Here is a 16,588-nt window from a genome sequence, read left to right on the forward strand (position 1 = left end):
TGATTAAGCCTAACCTTAGACGTACGGACTTCCGGTTGAGACTTTTGGTATGGATTGGATGTATGTCGGCCATCTTGTCTGCAGCAAGGTACTCTTGGAGAGCATTTTTTTTTTTGCAAAATAACTTAAAATGTTGTGTCCCAAATCATTACGCAAAACAGAGTTTCCAAACACTCAGTAGTTTTTAAAATGCTGAAAGCAGAAATCTGTTGGTAATTTTTCCTCAAATCAAGGCTATTTCAATCAAAAACAACTGTAAAGATTAAGTTACATATAGGAGCCCTCCTTTGATATCACCTGAACAACCCTCTCATCCATTGAACTTGTTAGTCCACGTTTAGTTTCTGCCTGTTTTTCCTTTGAGAATGCCAGTATTGCCTCCCAGAGCTGCTGTTTTGAGGTAAACTGCCGTCCACCCTCATAGAGCCTCCTTTTAAGGATGCACCACAAAATTTCAATAGGGTTGAGGTCAGGCAATGACACCATGATTTTTTCGCCCTTTATGCCCATAGAGCCAAGGCCACAGTGAGATTTTTTGCAGCATTGGATGGTATGTTGTCTTGCATGAAAATGATTTTACTCTGGAAGGCACGGTTGCTGACATCACAGCCTTGTTGGGACATGGTGGCCATTCACCAACCACCTAGAACTCCATCCATCTGGACCATCCAGTGTAGCATGACATCCATCGGTGAGTTAAACTGTTTGAAAATTAGTCTTCTCATATTTCTGAGCCGGCTGCAATTGTTTCTTCTTGTGGGCGTTAGTTAAGGGTGACTGAAATACTGCCCATTAGATAGACTATTTCAGAATGTTTGGGTGGTTTATTTTAAAAGTATTTTTAAATAATGATGAGACTTTAAAACCTTATTTTTAATACACTGACAGAGTTTCACTTAAATCAGCAGACACAACGTAATACAAAAGATGGTGTATTTTATTTGTACTTCTTTATTAGTTACAGGTACAGTCACAAACACAGGAGAGAAACAGCAGTGAGAGGAGGAAGAAGAGTCAAAAAACAAAGATATTTCACTTTTGTTTATTTCATCTCTGCCTCCCGCTCACCATCTCTCAACATCTCTTTCTCTATTTACAAGATTAAACCATAAAGAAAAATCTTTCCTATTTTCACTGCAACTTTTTCCTTTTGTACCCATGTAGAAGAGAGAGAGGGATTCAAAAGAGAAGGAGGAAACTATTATAGTACAATACTCCTTATCTTTTGCTATGCACTCACAAACAAAGGCACAAATCCATTAAACACCCCGTCAGGCTGAGGCAAACAGACCTCTAGGGTCAGACTGCATACTTGTTTCAAGTAAGCGCCTGTGCATGCACCATAGCACCCAAGAAATTGACTGACTGACACGTCGTATGTAGGTATGACACGCGCACCGTTAGCCTCGACACAGAAGGACGGAGTGATTGACGGGGGAAAAGGAAGAGGAAGAAGAGGCAGGGACAGAGATGGAGAGAGCGTTTCAGTAGCACAAGATTATTTTTATTGAAATAATCCCATGTTTCCCCTGTTGGTACAGCTCACACACAAACACCCCCCACAGCCTTCAGTCCTCTCACTGAGGATCTCGATAAAGGAGACAAGTCTTTTTGTAGCGAAAGAGAGGGCACAGGGGGCGAACGTGTGCAAGAGTTGCGGCGTTTGAAATGAGGGAGAAAGTAGATGGTGATGGTGAGGGCGAGCGTGGGTTTGAACGGAGGTAGAGAGTTTGAGAGAGGGGGATTTACTCCTCCTTTTCCTCTCCGTGTGTGATGACGTAGCAGATGTTCTTGTAGTCCACATTGCCAGCCACATCAGGGGGGAAAGCAGCCCACAGGTTGGTCATCTGTAGAGGAAGAGAGATGAGAAGGACATGATTTAAAACGCTGAAAAACTTTTAAAAAGTGTGAACAAGTGTGAGGCAAAGATTAAACAGCTCACCTCCTCAGCGGTGAACCTGTCGCACTGGGTGGTCAGGAGCTCCTCAAGGCTGTAAGAGAAGAATAGAAGAGTGTGAATATAGCTAGATTTAAGAGTTTCTGACAAAGTAACACTGCTGTGATCGAAGGTTGAAGCACTTACAATTCCTTCTTGATTGCACCAGTGCCCTCGGGGTCCAGGACCTTGAAAGCGCTCACGATAACGTCCTCGGGGTCAGCACCTTAAAGTAAAATTAACCAATTAGTTTTACTTCTAAAGGATAAAACACAGCATAATTCCCCCGATGAGCAACAAAAAACACTGTTGCACTAGTTTTCATCTCTTTGTCACATTTACACAAGTTTTAAAAGAAATGGGATGATATATATATATTAAAAAAAAAAAACATTATAAAAATCAGAAATTATATATAAAATTATGATATAAGAGCTTTGTTTTGTCCAGAGGGGGCGCTACAATCAGCAAAGACTGAAAGATTCTCAAAGAAGCTAAGAGTAAAATCAGCCAATTTACCTCACTTAAAGAGGATAAAGAACAGCATAAATTTTCTGATGAGCTACAAACACCAATTTGTGTTGAATACATCTTTGTTTTATTAGTTTTTACTGAAATACCTGAATATTAAAGCTCCTGTGAGGAGGAGTTTTAAAAGAGACTTAAATTGATACTAGTGTTTGTTTTATAACCTACAAAAGCAAAAAAGATCATCAGAGGAAAGATTGATTATTTTATATGGTTATTATCAATGTTTGAAACTGATGCTGCCGGGGGTAGGTGCTAGATGAAGTAAAAGAGCATTTTATTTTAAATATCTTTTACAGACAGTCTTCTTGCCCAATAGGACTATTAAAAGAATTAAAAGTATTTTGATAGAAAATACCATCAAAATCAGAAATTATATAAGAGCTTTGTTTTATCCAGAGGCTTTAAAACGTATACTTTTGGGGGGATTGCACAGAATGGACCCAAACAAAAAGGTAACTTTATCATTTGGATTGGGAATAAAATTTGGTATTAAAAATAATTCACATTTTTAAAAAGAAAATATTTGATTGGTTTGCACTGAAGCCACTAAGGTCATCTTCAACCAGTTGTCTTCAGGTTTAATATATATTTAGTTATTTATTCTTTTTTTATCGCTATGTTAATTATTTTGCTTTTAATGTATTGTTGATTGTAATTCTATTCTTTATGAGTTTCCTTCCTGTTGCATTTTATATGTATGTGTATATATATATATATATATATATATATATATATATATGTGTGTGTGTGTGTGTGCGTGGGTGGGTGTGTGTGTGTGTGTATATGTAGGCCATTCGTAAAGCACTTTGTAACCTTATTAAGACAGGTACTATATGGATAGTTATTATTATTCTTATCATTATAATTACACATAGTTAATTTAAAAAAGATGCTTAAAATATATTAAACCAAATGTAAAATTAAGACAAAGAATACATGAATTCAAAGATTTAAATTTGTGAAAAAAGAAAAAAAAAAAAAGGGAGGGATACATGAAAAAAGGTTTCAGATTCAGAATTCTTGAAGAGTCTCTGTGTAAACTCACCCTTCAGCTTCTCGCCGAACATGGTCAGGAAGACGGTGAAGTTGATGGGGCCGCTGGCCTCCTTCACCATGGCCTCCAGCTCCTCATTCTTCACGTTCAGTTGGCCCATAGTGGCCAGCACATCCCTCAGGTCGTCCTTGCTGATGATGCCATCTCTGTTCTGGTCGATGATTGTGAAAGCCTGGTGTTGAAGGTAGAGAAAAAGAGAAGACATGACAAGGTCATTTAAAAGCTCTTAGCCTATTAACAAAAACACAGCAAAACCAAAGCAGCGATATCTGAGATTCTCACATTTCTCACAAGTCAGGGTCATAAGACTCGCTTATGATAATTATATGCCTGCCAACATAAACGTGTAAATGCAGAGATGTCCTCCACCTCTCCCTCTCCACATAGCTGGGCATGAAACCAAAGATGGCATTGAGAACCTTTGGGGACTTGGCAGCTGGTGGGCCACTTGTCTTTCTTAGGTGTTAAAATGGTCTCGGAATGTGAGACAAGCCCCTTGTGACATTTAAGGAGATGGTATCGATGACATCTGTCACCCCTACCCCTCCCCTCTTTTTTGCCTTGTGACTAAATCTACTGACCCTGTCCCCAATGTTCTCTCACCTTTTGAGATCTGTAAAGGGAATGTGAATGCCAGATTAGCCTTTATTTTAACAACTTAATACCAGGTAAAACCACTCCTAATTTCTGCCACTGTCCACAATGACAATTTACTTTATGAGCAAACTGCTAAATCATGACTAAATAACATTTTCTTCCCATTTCCTCCATGCTACAAGTACCTACATCTTTCCTACTCTTTCTATCTTGAGATCTTCTCCCCTGCTTTGATTGATTTAACCCTCCACCAGCTGTCTGGCAGCATTCCAGTGGGGTCACACAGCGTCTCTTGGGCGTCTGTGAGGGGGATTACTGAGCTCACCCAAAGGAGAGGTAGCTGCTGTCATCGGAAGAACTCGGATTTACTGTCCTGACGTGCTGATGAGGACATTTTACTTGTCATGTGGTCAGACAAATCAGGTGTAGATCCCTCAGGGGCTACCACACATTAGCAGCAAGGTCAAATTAAACATACGGATTCCACTAATATGACCTTGAAAGTCCAAAATAAATACAACTAGAAGGTTCCAGCATTCAAATGAAAGAAATGTGATGCGAAAATGTTACCTCCTTGTACTCCTGGATCTGGCTCTGCTCAAACATGGAGAACACATTGGAGGATCCACCCTCACCCTGCTGCTGCCTCCTCTTGGCCTTCTTGGGTGCCTGTTAAAACAACAAACGGGTAAGAAAAACTTCAAAAACACAGATTATTTGACCAAGGTAAGATAATGAGGTTCTTGTTTAGTCTCTAAACTGTCTATGACGGCTTAAGTAAGATCAACAATCTGGTAAACAGGAGTCACACAAGGCTTGCTTCTTGTGCCTTTTTAAATCATACTACAACAGAGATAACCTTTGAATAATACACTTATCATATAAGTAAACAAATCCAGTCAAAAATCTTATGTGAATATTTTTTCCAATTGTAATTATTTCTATCAAAATAATTACGGTTGTACGTATTTATTCCCATTGAGGAAAGTAATTTAGCCCATATAATTTGTATTGTCCCATTGCTAAAGTTTGAGGTGTGAGATTAACTTAGCCTAGACCAGCAGAAAAATATGTAATTCTTTCCAAATCCAGAGTTTTAAAGGCTTTCCTCAGGGGACCCTTAAATCAGGATCTTTGCCAGTTGGTTATCCAGATTGAAAATTGCGTCGCAGATTCTTTTCTCTCATCAGTTGAGTGTAGAGATGATCCTAGCTCCCTGAAGACTGTTCTTCAGAGCAACATAGCCTCACTCACCATCTCTCAAGTTTTGGGGTTGTTGTTGGTCAAGAAGAGAAGCCTACGCCAAAGCCGATGTGACTGACATGTATGCATCGCACCCATGGGGCCTTATATACTAGCCCATGGGGGGCTAACTTTAGCCACACCATCAGGTTTGGCAGGAAAACAGAGCTGAGGGGAAAGTAAGAGAAAGAGGGAGGAGTGAGAAGAAGGTGGCGGGGCAGATCAGCTTACCGATGCTCCAAAATAGGCCCCTGGAGTCTTGGAATGAGGTGAATTCAATGCCAACACACACGACTGACTTTGGTGTCATCTGTAGACTAATATGGTCAAACTAACAGGCCAAGAATGCTGCAACAACTGAACTACCCCTAAACCTTTCTTCTGCTCCTTCTTCTTTGCAAACTGAAGGTCTTTTTGTGACTATTTTTGACCGTTTTATTTCCACTAGATGAACAAATGCTAATGCATGATGACAGCCTGTTACTACCAACTTGATACTCGCACGTATTGGATTAACAGTAATCAACGGCCTAAGCCGCTCAAGTTGCCAGCTTGTAATCGCAGTAAACATATCCGGAAGTCATCGCCTGTCTAAATGATAGTTTAGTTTCTACTCCATGATCAGTGGCCACCAGCGGGGTTTATAAACAGACATGATACTTGAAAGCAGTTGTCTGATGGATACTGGTCCAGGTCCAAAAGTGACACAGGACTATGACCAGGCTTTGGATTCAGTGACATTGCATTAATGAGAAATGTAAACAGTCCTGTAATACTAACAGGTGGTGAGGGTCATTAAGTGGTCTTACTTTGCTACTTTACTATGCTATAAAATAGCTCATATTGATTTAAGTCACTCAAAGTGCAGATTTTTGGTCTTTTCCTCTTTTCATTATTTTGTTTTAAGTGTCATTCCATTAATAAACTGCATATAGGTTAAGCACAGGCAGTTAATAAGAGTGCTTTCAAACTTTAAGTCAAAAAGTAAGATCATTTTAGTATCATTTCAATTCTGTGATGGAAAACGGCAAATGATGATGGGACTAAAAGAGCAGCTTTCCCACCATGGAAGCACTAATTCGGGTATTTCCCAGTATAGTTGCTGTACAACAGGAGGACAGTGGCCCACCCACTAAACTCCATATATGAGCTCCAAAGGCTGCCATCAATCAGGCCATCCAGTGTATGTATCAGTAAACCAGCACCAGCATGAACTAATACGTGTCATTGCTCAACTGTAGGGCTTGCATTTCCAGGGGCAAAATATGACCTAATTTTTTGTAAAGTGGGGCTCTATACATCTAATGTATTTTTAGTCACCAATGATGATTTCAATTTGTCTGATTTCCGTCCTGATGCTGATCATTTAAATTCAAAAGGGTTATTATCAAAAGAGTGAGGTAAAGTTTAATCCGGTGTGGAAAAAAAAAAAGTTATGAGCAGCCACTTTAAGTTGGGTTTGAAGGTGAAAAGAGACAGAGAGGGAGAAAGAGACAGAGCGCTGTCAAAGACCATAAAAACAAGACAGCTGCTCTAGAGACTGAAATAGCACCGACTCCCCCCACCATCTCCCGACCATTCTCTTTCTCAGCCGTTTTGCTCTCTTCTAAACTTTGACAGACTGACTTCCCCCCTGTTGGCCTGCTGTCAGCTTTTTATACTTTAAGCCACAGAAGTCTCCCCGGGAAGACGAAGAGTGATCAGGGTTTTGACTGCTGTAAATCTGACAATTTGGTGATCAATAATGTTTGGGTTTTGTAGACTAACCCTAGGTGCCATTTTGGTATTTAAAATGAGCTTTGTAAAGCAAAGACACTGGCAACAGATACCAACCACACTGTTTACTTAATCTGATCTTTAAACAGAAATGTACTGATTTAAATTCAAGCTACCATTTTACAGTTTAATTCTAGCAAATATTTTTTTCTATTTCTGCAGCAAAAGCTTTAAAGTTTTCTATTATGACCACAGGATTTTCTTGATTCTGATTGGGTGTAGAGTGTGGGTTATTGTCTGTCACTGAACGCAGGTCCTCGTTTATTGCCTTTCATAAAGGAACTAGAATCAAAATATTAACTTTATTAAAATTTAATTTTTCCACTTTTTAACATTAAAAAAATCATATTTGGACCACAGGATATTCTTGATTCTGATTGAGTGTTAAGAGTGCATTATTGTCTGATAACTGAACAGTATGGCCAGGTCCTTTTTATTCTTTCATAAAGGGGAAAAAACATTAATTTGATGCAAGTCTGCATTTTTCTGCAGTCATGAAACAGAAAATAATATTGCAAACACACAATATTCTTGATTCTGATTGGAGGTTAGGTGTGGATTATTTTCTTTTAACTGACAACAATGTGACCCTTTCCTTGTCCAAGAAACTATCTTAGCATTAACTTTATGGAACTTTTTAACTTTTCCTTGTCGTTTTTTTTTTTTTTTAAATTTCTGCAATAATAACACATAAAAGAGATTAAAATTCACTGACCAACGCATTTACATTTTCAACCAAGATTCACTAATTCAGATCTAAGGAGATGAAATACAGTAGGGCAGTGGTTCCTCACCTTTTTTCCTTAGAGCCCACTTTACCTGTATCTAACAAAAGCTGAGCCCCATGATCCATGTCAAAACGTGTAACGGTCTTACATTTTATTTTTAAAAACGCAACAAAAAGAAAAAATAATTTTTTATCCTAACAAAAGACCTTTATATAAATTAAGTGTCTGACTTGAATTTAGGTAGGCTCATCTATGTTTCAAATTTAACTCAGGGCAGACAAAAGCTCGTACCAGGACCCCAGATTGGAACCCAGCATAGCAGAGTCCATTAAGATCAACTAAAAAGAGGCCATATGTTCAGTTTGTGTTGGTCTGAGTATTGTTTTTGAAGGTTTAAAAATCAAAGATCTTTAACAATAAACAAAGATGAACTAAACAGATCACGAACATTTATTGACACCATGCCATAACTGGTGAAAAGGAACAGCATGTCTTTACAACAGAAAATGAACAATTACAAATAGCTTAGCAATTAAAATTCCTATTACATTATGGTTGCAAAGCGACCACAGTTATTAAAATTAAGGGGTAAGTCACAGTGGAGCTGGGCAGTACATTGACTTAAAGGATAAATAAGTATGTTTTCAGATGAGATACAGGGTAATTTCATTAATATCAATTAAATTGGAAAAAGAAACTAACATTGATACCTGTTTGATACCACAAAAATTAGTCCTAGACACCTTACACGGGAAATGTATGCATGGCGTGCCAGTTCTAGCCACTTTTCCAAATGTTGCCAACAAATGTAGGCATTGTGTCTTTTTTGGTTAAAAATATCCCTGAAAATCGATCAGTTTCTGTAATTTTTGATGCCACTTGTCATTAAAACAATGTTGATCTATTCATTACAAACTCAAGGCATTTAAGAGTATTGAACATCCTGACAACATCAACATGTGAAAATTTTGCCAATACTTTTGCACAACTTAGTACTGGGTATCTGGGACTTTTATTTTGTTGGCATGGTATCAAACAGTATTTTTACTTTTAACTAGAAATATTACAGTTTGAAATTTCGGTCTTGTGACATCAACGCCATTCTGCTAAAGAAATATCAAGAAATGATTTCAGTCCATACCACCCAGCCCTAAGTCTCAAAGTGTACTTCTTAAAAATTATCCAAAATCTATCAAGTTTTCTTCCTGAACAGCTTCACCCCCTTGCCCCCTCTTTAACCAATCAGCAATCAGTTCTTTCACCTCTTTCCCAAAATCTTCATGCAATCTACTGAACTCATCTTTAGAGCTAAAACAGAGCCCCGACCAATCCCCGTAAGGTGGAGCAGATGTGTTCATGGGCACCACGTTGGCGCTCTTCTTGGGCCACAGTTTAGGGGATCTTTTACTGGCTGATTTGGATGAAATGTGCGGAGGTTGGAGCTTCGGGCTGGAGGCAGGGCTGAGTCCTGCTCCAGCAACGGGGAGTGTGGAAGTCTGTTTACCGAAAGAGGGTGATGCAGAAACAGGTTGTGCAGTGCTGAAGTTGGGCATGGTGAAAGCTTTGGCTGGTGTAGCGGAGAGCTCGCCTAACGCCTCTGAGGAAAGAGCAAACAGAGAAACACATAAAATAGGGCTGAACGATTTGCAAAAATAATCTAATTGCAATTTTTCTTTCCCCTGATATTGCGATTGCGATATAATATGCAATTATTATTAGATTACTCGACTTATGCATTTTTCAAAAAAATTCAAGCAATAAATCAATATTATAACCTACATTCAGTCAGAAACACTCATCATACATTTTGCCATTTCATTGCAAAATGGATATAGCCTACAGTTTTACTTGGCAGAGAAGGCTCTGCTCTAAAGATGCTCCCTGGGTTAGTCAAGCAGCATGCTTTGACTTTAGAGGGAGCCCATGGCTGGAACCCACCATATGGATGGACACATAATTGATAATGTGTATTGAAAAAAAATGAAATGATTTCATAAGCAATTAATCCATAGTAGCATGAATCTGAATATGAGGATGCAACAAGCTTTAAGTTTTAAAGGAGGCGGCTGGGGTGGAGGAGGTTAAGCTTGTAAAGTTGCTGCTGCAAAAATGAAAGTATTGAAGTGTTATTTTGACATATTTCAAGTTTAAGAAATATTGCAACTACTGCAATTTGGAAATTACAGCAGGCCATATTGCAATTTAATCTAATTTGCGATTAACTGCCCAGCACCAATATAAAACACACAAACAAATGCATTAATCAATGTTGAAGATCAAAGCTGTGTGAGTTACACTGCCTTGTTTTATAAGACAGGCTCTGTTGATCCAGCCTCTTGCCTACGTCACTCTGACCCTCTTTACACCTGGCATTAACATGTGTCATGAGTGATCAGATCACAAGTGGACAGCTCTGACAACATCCTTCACTGGCATGGGGAGACTGTGTCTCGTCCCAATTTTCTTTACACAATATGCACTTAAAGTTGATGATTTTGGTTTGCAAAATTTAATGGGACTAATGCTTAAAAGAAAAAAAGACAGAAATTGTCTTTATTCCCAAGAGAATAACTTAAATTTCTTAATTTTTTGTTTTGTTGCCAAAAGTGCCTCACTAACTATACTCTCTAGTTATGTTCAAAAACAGTACTTTGAATTTCAGGTCCAGGAACATTGTGACAGAAACTGTACCTCTTGTTTACACTTAAATTTGAAAAGGGGCTCAAATCAGTTGCTGCCCACATTTTAAAGGGTTCTTAAAGATTTTCTAATTCTAACAGAAATGAAACTGAAGACAATTATAAATAGATAAGATTCTTGAATCTAAATTCTCTGATAATAAAAAAGGAAAATATCCCACCCCTTAATTTCCAATGGTAATACGTTTTAATTTGAAGACTAAGCCAAGAGCAGACAGGGTTTCCCTGCTGCTGGAAAAGGGTGTTGCGTTAAGTATTTTTGTTGTCCTTTTTTGTTCATACATTGCTTCCATTGCATAGGCAATATTTTTGCATCCCTAGAAAAAACACTTAAAGGTAAAATATGTAGAATTTTTCTCTCAAAAGGCAGAACTCCACCTTCACTCTCAGTAATGTTTAGTGCCCACTAGGCATTTCAGGCCGAGTAGAGACTCAGGCCTCATTTTCACAACAATGTTCTGCTTCATTTTCTGTTTTTGTTTTGTCTGTCTCTACAACAAGGACTTTACTGCACATTCACTGTTTTTCATGTGTTTGTGATAACATGTAACATTTTTATCATACACAGGTGCATGAGAGTAATTCATCACTAAATCCTCCTCTTCATCACCATCATAGCGCGGCAGGGAAATTCCCCAGCACATATAAACACAAAAATGCTTTGCTGGGCCAGTTGAAGATATCCTTTAAGACTGTTTAATTTTCCACTAACACATTTTTCTCCTACAGCCTTTTATTTCTTGTGGATTTTCTCAGAAAGTGCAGCAGGAAAAAGAGCCTGTCAGAACGAGATTTCTATTTCCCCTTTTTTAATTTTATCTGCTTCTGGAAGTGATCACAATCCTTAATGTAAGTCTGCACATTATTCTTTTTGAATGTGCTCAGCTGTGTTATACTACAATTTACCACCTTCAGGTACAGTAGGAAACCCGGTCTCTGGCTCTGTTATTTTGGAGTCACAGGTTGAAAAGTTTGGGAATCCCTGGTTTATCACTCAGTATACACCTTGGGGAGGGCAGTTTGTTTTTTACACAGTCCTCAGTTAAAAAAGAGAAATAAGCAACAGTGGTGGGCGGAGGTTAGCAGCACATCTCTACTTTTTATTGTTTGTTATTGTTTTGACTGAGAGCCCCCTAGTGGTGAATTTCCATACTGTGCGTTTCATTTGATCTGGCCTGTGCAAACATTTACTGTATATCCTGCCTCAAATAATTGCATTGAATCAGAGATTTCTTTGATATTATAGTTATCATTGTACATGCTACAGAATTACAGAAAACAAAATGCTCCACCTGTGCTTCTTGCTGAGTCCTCATGTCAAACTGTAAACACTCCAGCTAAGTTTTTGAATTAACCAACAACACTTCACTTAACACAGTCTAATACTTAATCTTGAAATGAGTTGGAGCTGATGGACACGATTTCTAAAAGAAAGAAAACTAAAATCTTTAACATGATAATTTGTCTGATTCCTGACCAATTCCTGGCCTCAAAGAGGGGAATATAAACTTCCTGTCCTGTAAAACCTGAGTAGTTAAATTACACGTTAATTACATGTATAACAGCATACTCCAGAAAAAAATAAATAAACTGAAGACACGAAATGAAGGGCCATGCAAATTATAGTATTAAGGTAGTGCCTAAAAAAAAGTTAGAGGTTCAGACATTACACAGTGTGAATACTTTGTACCAGGGTGTGCAGGGTGTCAGATATGAGGGCTGTAAACAGTGACGTCTCACACAGCTGCTCTCAGAACAAAGACAGCTCTCTTTCAGCCCTCAGATGTAAAAAAAAAAAAAAAAAAAAAAAAAAAAACACTCATCCTGTCTGTCCCTCACCTCTGTACTTCTTCTCCAGGTCCATCACCAGCAGGGACAGGTAGCTGTGGTTGGCAGACAACAAAGCTTTGATCCAGCTCTCCTGGCTCTCCTGGTCCTCAGCTGCAAACTTGTAGGTCCGCAGTCCTGGCTCGCTCCACACCAGGGAGAAAGCGAATTGCTCTTCAGACTCGCACAGCTGGACGGTGCAGCCCTCAAGAACAATCACTCCTGCCAGATCTCGATCGTCCCGTCGGTCCTTGTAGAAGAGGAGGTTCCCCTTCAGCACAAACCAGCGCTTCTGATAGGAAGTCTTTATCTCACCCTGTGGGACAGTTGTGCCATGACGGGTTTACCTCACTCAGTTAGAAATAGTTTCACAATTTCTTACACAACTGGTTTTAGGAAATACACAGCACAGAGGAAGGTCAATGTGTCCATGCTCTTCATGAAATTTCTGATGCAAGAAAGTATGAAGTAACTTATTTTTGTTTTCATGTGCTTTGACACAAAAACTCCTAGAGTTATCTCCATTTCTTATTTCTGGACTGTTTACAAATTCAACAGCAGCTAAGGCTGTTTCCAACCTAGTTTCCTTGTAAAAATCACACCACAGCCTTTATTGTGAGAGAGCTTGTTCAAATTGTTTTTAATAGTATTATGGAGATAAATATCAAAATTACATGAATGATAAAAATGTGGCTTTATGTGTGGTCCTTTCAGTTGAAATGTGATTTTTCTACATAATAAATTTAAAGGGTCTTACCTTCTTGCATAGGTAGCCTTCTTTGTCCACAGGAGAGTTGCATGATTCAAAATAGGAGACAATTTTTTCATGTAACTTCATTTCAACATCTCGGGCTTCTCAGAACTGAACCTGCAACATAAACAAAACTAAACCCTGAACTCACTTCCCCTTTAATATTTGAACGCATGTGTTTATGGAGAACTAATATTAACTGGCTTTAAGTTATCAAAGGTCAGCTGGTTTTTGTAATACTGGAACACTTCCGTGTCGCTCAACGTCCTTTATTCAACTGTTTTTATAACCGTCGAGTATTTTACTGTCGTTTATGAGCTGTTGGAGAACAGCCAGTTTGACCGCCATTAATAACTCGACCACTGTTTTTTAAAACGGCACCTTCCGGGTTACCGTTGAGCGTCTTTAAAAGAACCTAACATAATTATAAACTCAGTCTTTTTCTGTTTGTACCATCTCTACTTTAATTACACGATTTCTCACTTCCACATGGTTCTTATTTACTCACCTTTCTGTGTGTTTCAGTTTCCTCTAGTAGCTGTGGGTGTGTGTCAATCACTTCCTGGTTGCCAAGGTGAGGGCAGCTCCACGTCAACAGCACGCAGGCAGCCCTCTGTATTTGTGCTGAGGCATACTGTGTAATCTCATAAACCCATATCTAATTTACAGTATAACATAAAAAGCATATCAGATGCTGAAACTGAGACATTTGAACATTTCATGAAAAATATTAGCTCATTTTGAATTTGATGTCAGCAACACGTCTCAAAAAAGTAGGGACCATTGTGTAGCATCCCTTCTTCTTTTAAAAACAGTCTGGAAACGTCTAGGGAGTGAGCAGACCAATTGCAGGAGTTGTGGGAGAGGAATCTTGTATGGTGTAGGATACTAGCTGCTCAACAGGCCCAAGTAGTCCTTGAAAGATTCTGCATTTTATTATGTGTGAAACGTTTTTCTGTTGGCTAAAGTTCAGGACTACAGGCACTAAGACTCTTCTACCGTGAAGCCATGCTGTTGTGATGGATGTGTTGAAATATGCAAGGCCTTCCCTGAAAGAGATATAGTCTGGAAGGGAGCATGTTGTTCAAACCTCCATATACTTTCCATCATTGATAGTGTTTTTAAAGATGAGTAAGCTGCCCATGTCGTAGGCACTAATGCAACCCCAAACTATCTAACATGCAGGTTCTGAACTGTGTGCTAATAACAAGCTGGATAGTCCTTTTCCTCTTCAGTCTGCAAGACTCAGCAACAGTGGTCTCCAAAAAGAATTTCAATTTTTGAGTCATCTGATCACAGAACAGTTTTCCATTTTGCCTCACTTTCTTTTTAAATGAGCTTTGCCCCAGAGGAGATGGTCGCATTTCTGGATTGTATTCACATATGAATAACTCTTTAACTGATACAGCTTTAACTTGCATTTGTAGATGGCACAGCCAATTGTGTTGACAGATAATGATTTCATGAAGTGTTCCTGAGCCCATGCAGTGATTTCCAGTACAGAATCATGCCTTTTTTTGATGCAGTGCTACCTGAGGGTCAAAAGATCATAAGCATCCAAAATCGACCACTGTGCCCTGAGATTCTCTGAATCTTTGGACGATATGTTGTTATGTACTGTAGATGGTGGCATAGTAAAAGTCTTTGCAATTTTACATTGAGGAACATTTTTCTGAAATTGTTACACATGCTTAGGCAAAGCTTTTTTAACTGATTGGTGAACCTCTGTCCATCTTTACTTTTGAGAGGCTCTGCCTCTATAAAATGCTCCTTTTATACCCAGTCAAGTTACTGACCTGTTGCCAATTAACCCAATTAGCTGTGAAATGCTTTTCCTTTTTTGCTCCATCCCTACTTTTTAAAGAAGTGTCACAACAATCAAATTTAAAATAACTATTTTTCATGAAAAATTTTAGCAGATATGTTGTTTTATGTTCTATTGTGAATAAAGTATGGGTTTATGAGATTAGCAATGAATTGCATATTTTTTATTTACATTTTTAACAATGTCTCAACTTTTTTGGAATTGGGTTTGTACAACTTGTAGGGTTTGATGTACTGCACCAGAATTAGCATGACTACTTTTGCTGTGCTAGTAGAATGCAACCGAGTGTACTATACTTCATATGTAATTCCTCAATTTGTTTGATACTTCTAGAAACAGGTAGATGTTGTGGTATACTGTTTTCATATTTTACACTTTACTGTGTTCACATTAACCCTTTAACTCCTGAGCCTCTGGACACGTTCTTATTGTAACTATAAATCACACATAAAGTGTCTTGTAACTGCTTTTGCCCATTATTCTAGAGTACTTTAATATCTGGCAGTTGTGTACAATGTACTGCATGTTTAAAAAGTGTTTTTTTTAACTGTTTAAATTAAAACTGAGTTTCTGGGCTCTTTTCTTAATTTAACCATAAAAGGCCCAGAAAATGTCCTGTGAGTACATGCTTTTGCCCATTTTTCCACAATACTTAGAACTTTTAATATATGGCAGTTATTTACATATTACTGCATGTTGTGTTTAAACAGTTTAAAATGAAGAAACACAAAAAACGGGGGAACTTTATGCTGGAATCTTAGTGGGAAAAAGGGGAATTACAGAAATAATAAATAAAAATAAATAAAAATAACCGCATGCTGGCTGTAAAGCACAGTTTCTTAGCTTTCAGAAACTGTTTGAATTTTTCCGATAGCACAAACGGTCATGCAATTATGGTCATGTAAAGTGTGCTTCAACAGGAGTAAAAGGGTTAATTGATGTACTGTACTAGGTTTAGCCTAAATCTTGGTACATACTGTTTATGCTTTGTAATCACATAGCAGGTCTTTGTGTGTACTTTGCCTCATCAATACTTGAGGCACCACCTTAACTTGTGAGGGCCGACATTTATGTATGCAAGAATTGGCTAAATGAGATCGGGGATGCAACTTACATATTCTTCACTCTCTTTTTAATTTAGTGTCTGTGTTTAAATGATGTCAGCATTAATCATAATTAGGTCCATGTTAGTACATTTAACTGAAGATTTTCTAAGACTAAATGTGGTTAAGAATTTTATTGTTGGACAACCCTAGTATAGCTGTTTCACTTCTTCTGTGTTACCCTATGAACTGTTAAGTCAGAAGTGCAGTTTTTGCCTTTTCTGTGAAAATCCCCATCATCAGATGCCAGTCAAGTGGCTGCATGTGATCATTTCTCACATATTTAAGCCTACAGAAAATTACCCAACTAACATGTGAAATATGACTCAGCCTGCTGTAATGGAAATAAATTAATTTATTACTTTTACTAGACAAACTATTTTCTTAAACATTCTATATAAATCTGCAATAAATAGATCCAGCAAGCATCAATCATTCCAGGCAATCAGGCATTCAAAATGACAATCATGCTGTACAGAATTTTGAAAAGTGCCAACAATAGTAATCAGAATCACATAT

The 16,588-nt window shown here is 38.1% G+C and overlaps 1 protein-coding gene across 3 annotated transcripts; it reads right to left on the bottom strand.

Moving 5' to 3' along the window:
* Positions 1-1,026: 1,026 nt before the first annotated feature.
* mylpfb (myosin light chain, phosphorylatable, fast skeletal muscle b) lies at positions 1,027-13,766 on the bottom strand. 3 transcript variants are annotated; one of them, XM_041815290.1, is made up of 6 exons: positions 13,650-13,688; positions 4,689-4,787; positions 3,513-3,693; positions 2,084-2,162; positions 1,943-1,991; positions 1,027-1,847 (listed from the first exon to the last, which is right to left on the bottom strand). In XM_041815290.1, exons 2-6 carry the CDS (start codon positions 4,722-4,724, stop codon positions 1,746-1,748), a joined length of 447 nt encoding a protein of 148 aa, XP_041671224.1. In that variant the 5' UTR covers positions 4,725-4,787; positions 13,650-13,688; the 3' UTR covers positions 1,027-1,745. The 3 variants fall into 3 exon arrangements, with proteins under 3 accessions (XP_041671224.1, XP_041671223.1, XP_041671222.1); XM_041815289.1 differs by lacking the exon at positions 13,650-13,688 and adding an exon at positions 5,373-9,044; XM_041815288.1 differs by lacking the exons at positions 1,027-1,847; positions 1,943-1,991; positions 2,084-2,162; positions 3,513-3,693; positions 4,689-4,787 and adding exons at positions 8,298-9,461; positions 12,403-12,706; positions 13,148-13,258 and having other exon boundaries at positions 13,650-13,766.
* Between the last annotated feature and the right edge of the window lie 2,822 nt (positions 13,767-16,588).

The sequence above is a fragment of the Cheilinus undulatus genome, linkage group 20 (assembly GCF_018320785.1).
Source record: "Cheilinus undulatus linkage group 20, ASM1832078v1, whole genome shotgun sequence".
NCBI lineage: Eukaryota > Metazoa > Chordata > Actinopteri > Labriformes > Labridae > Cheilinus > Cheilinus undulatus.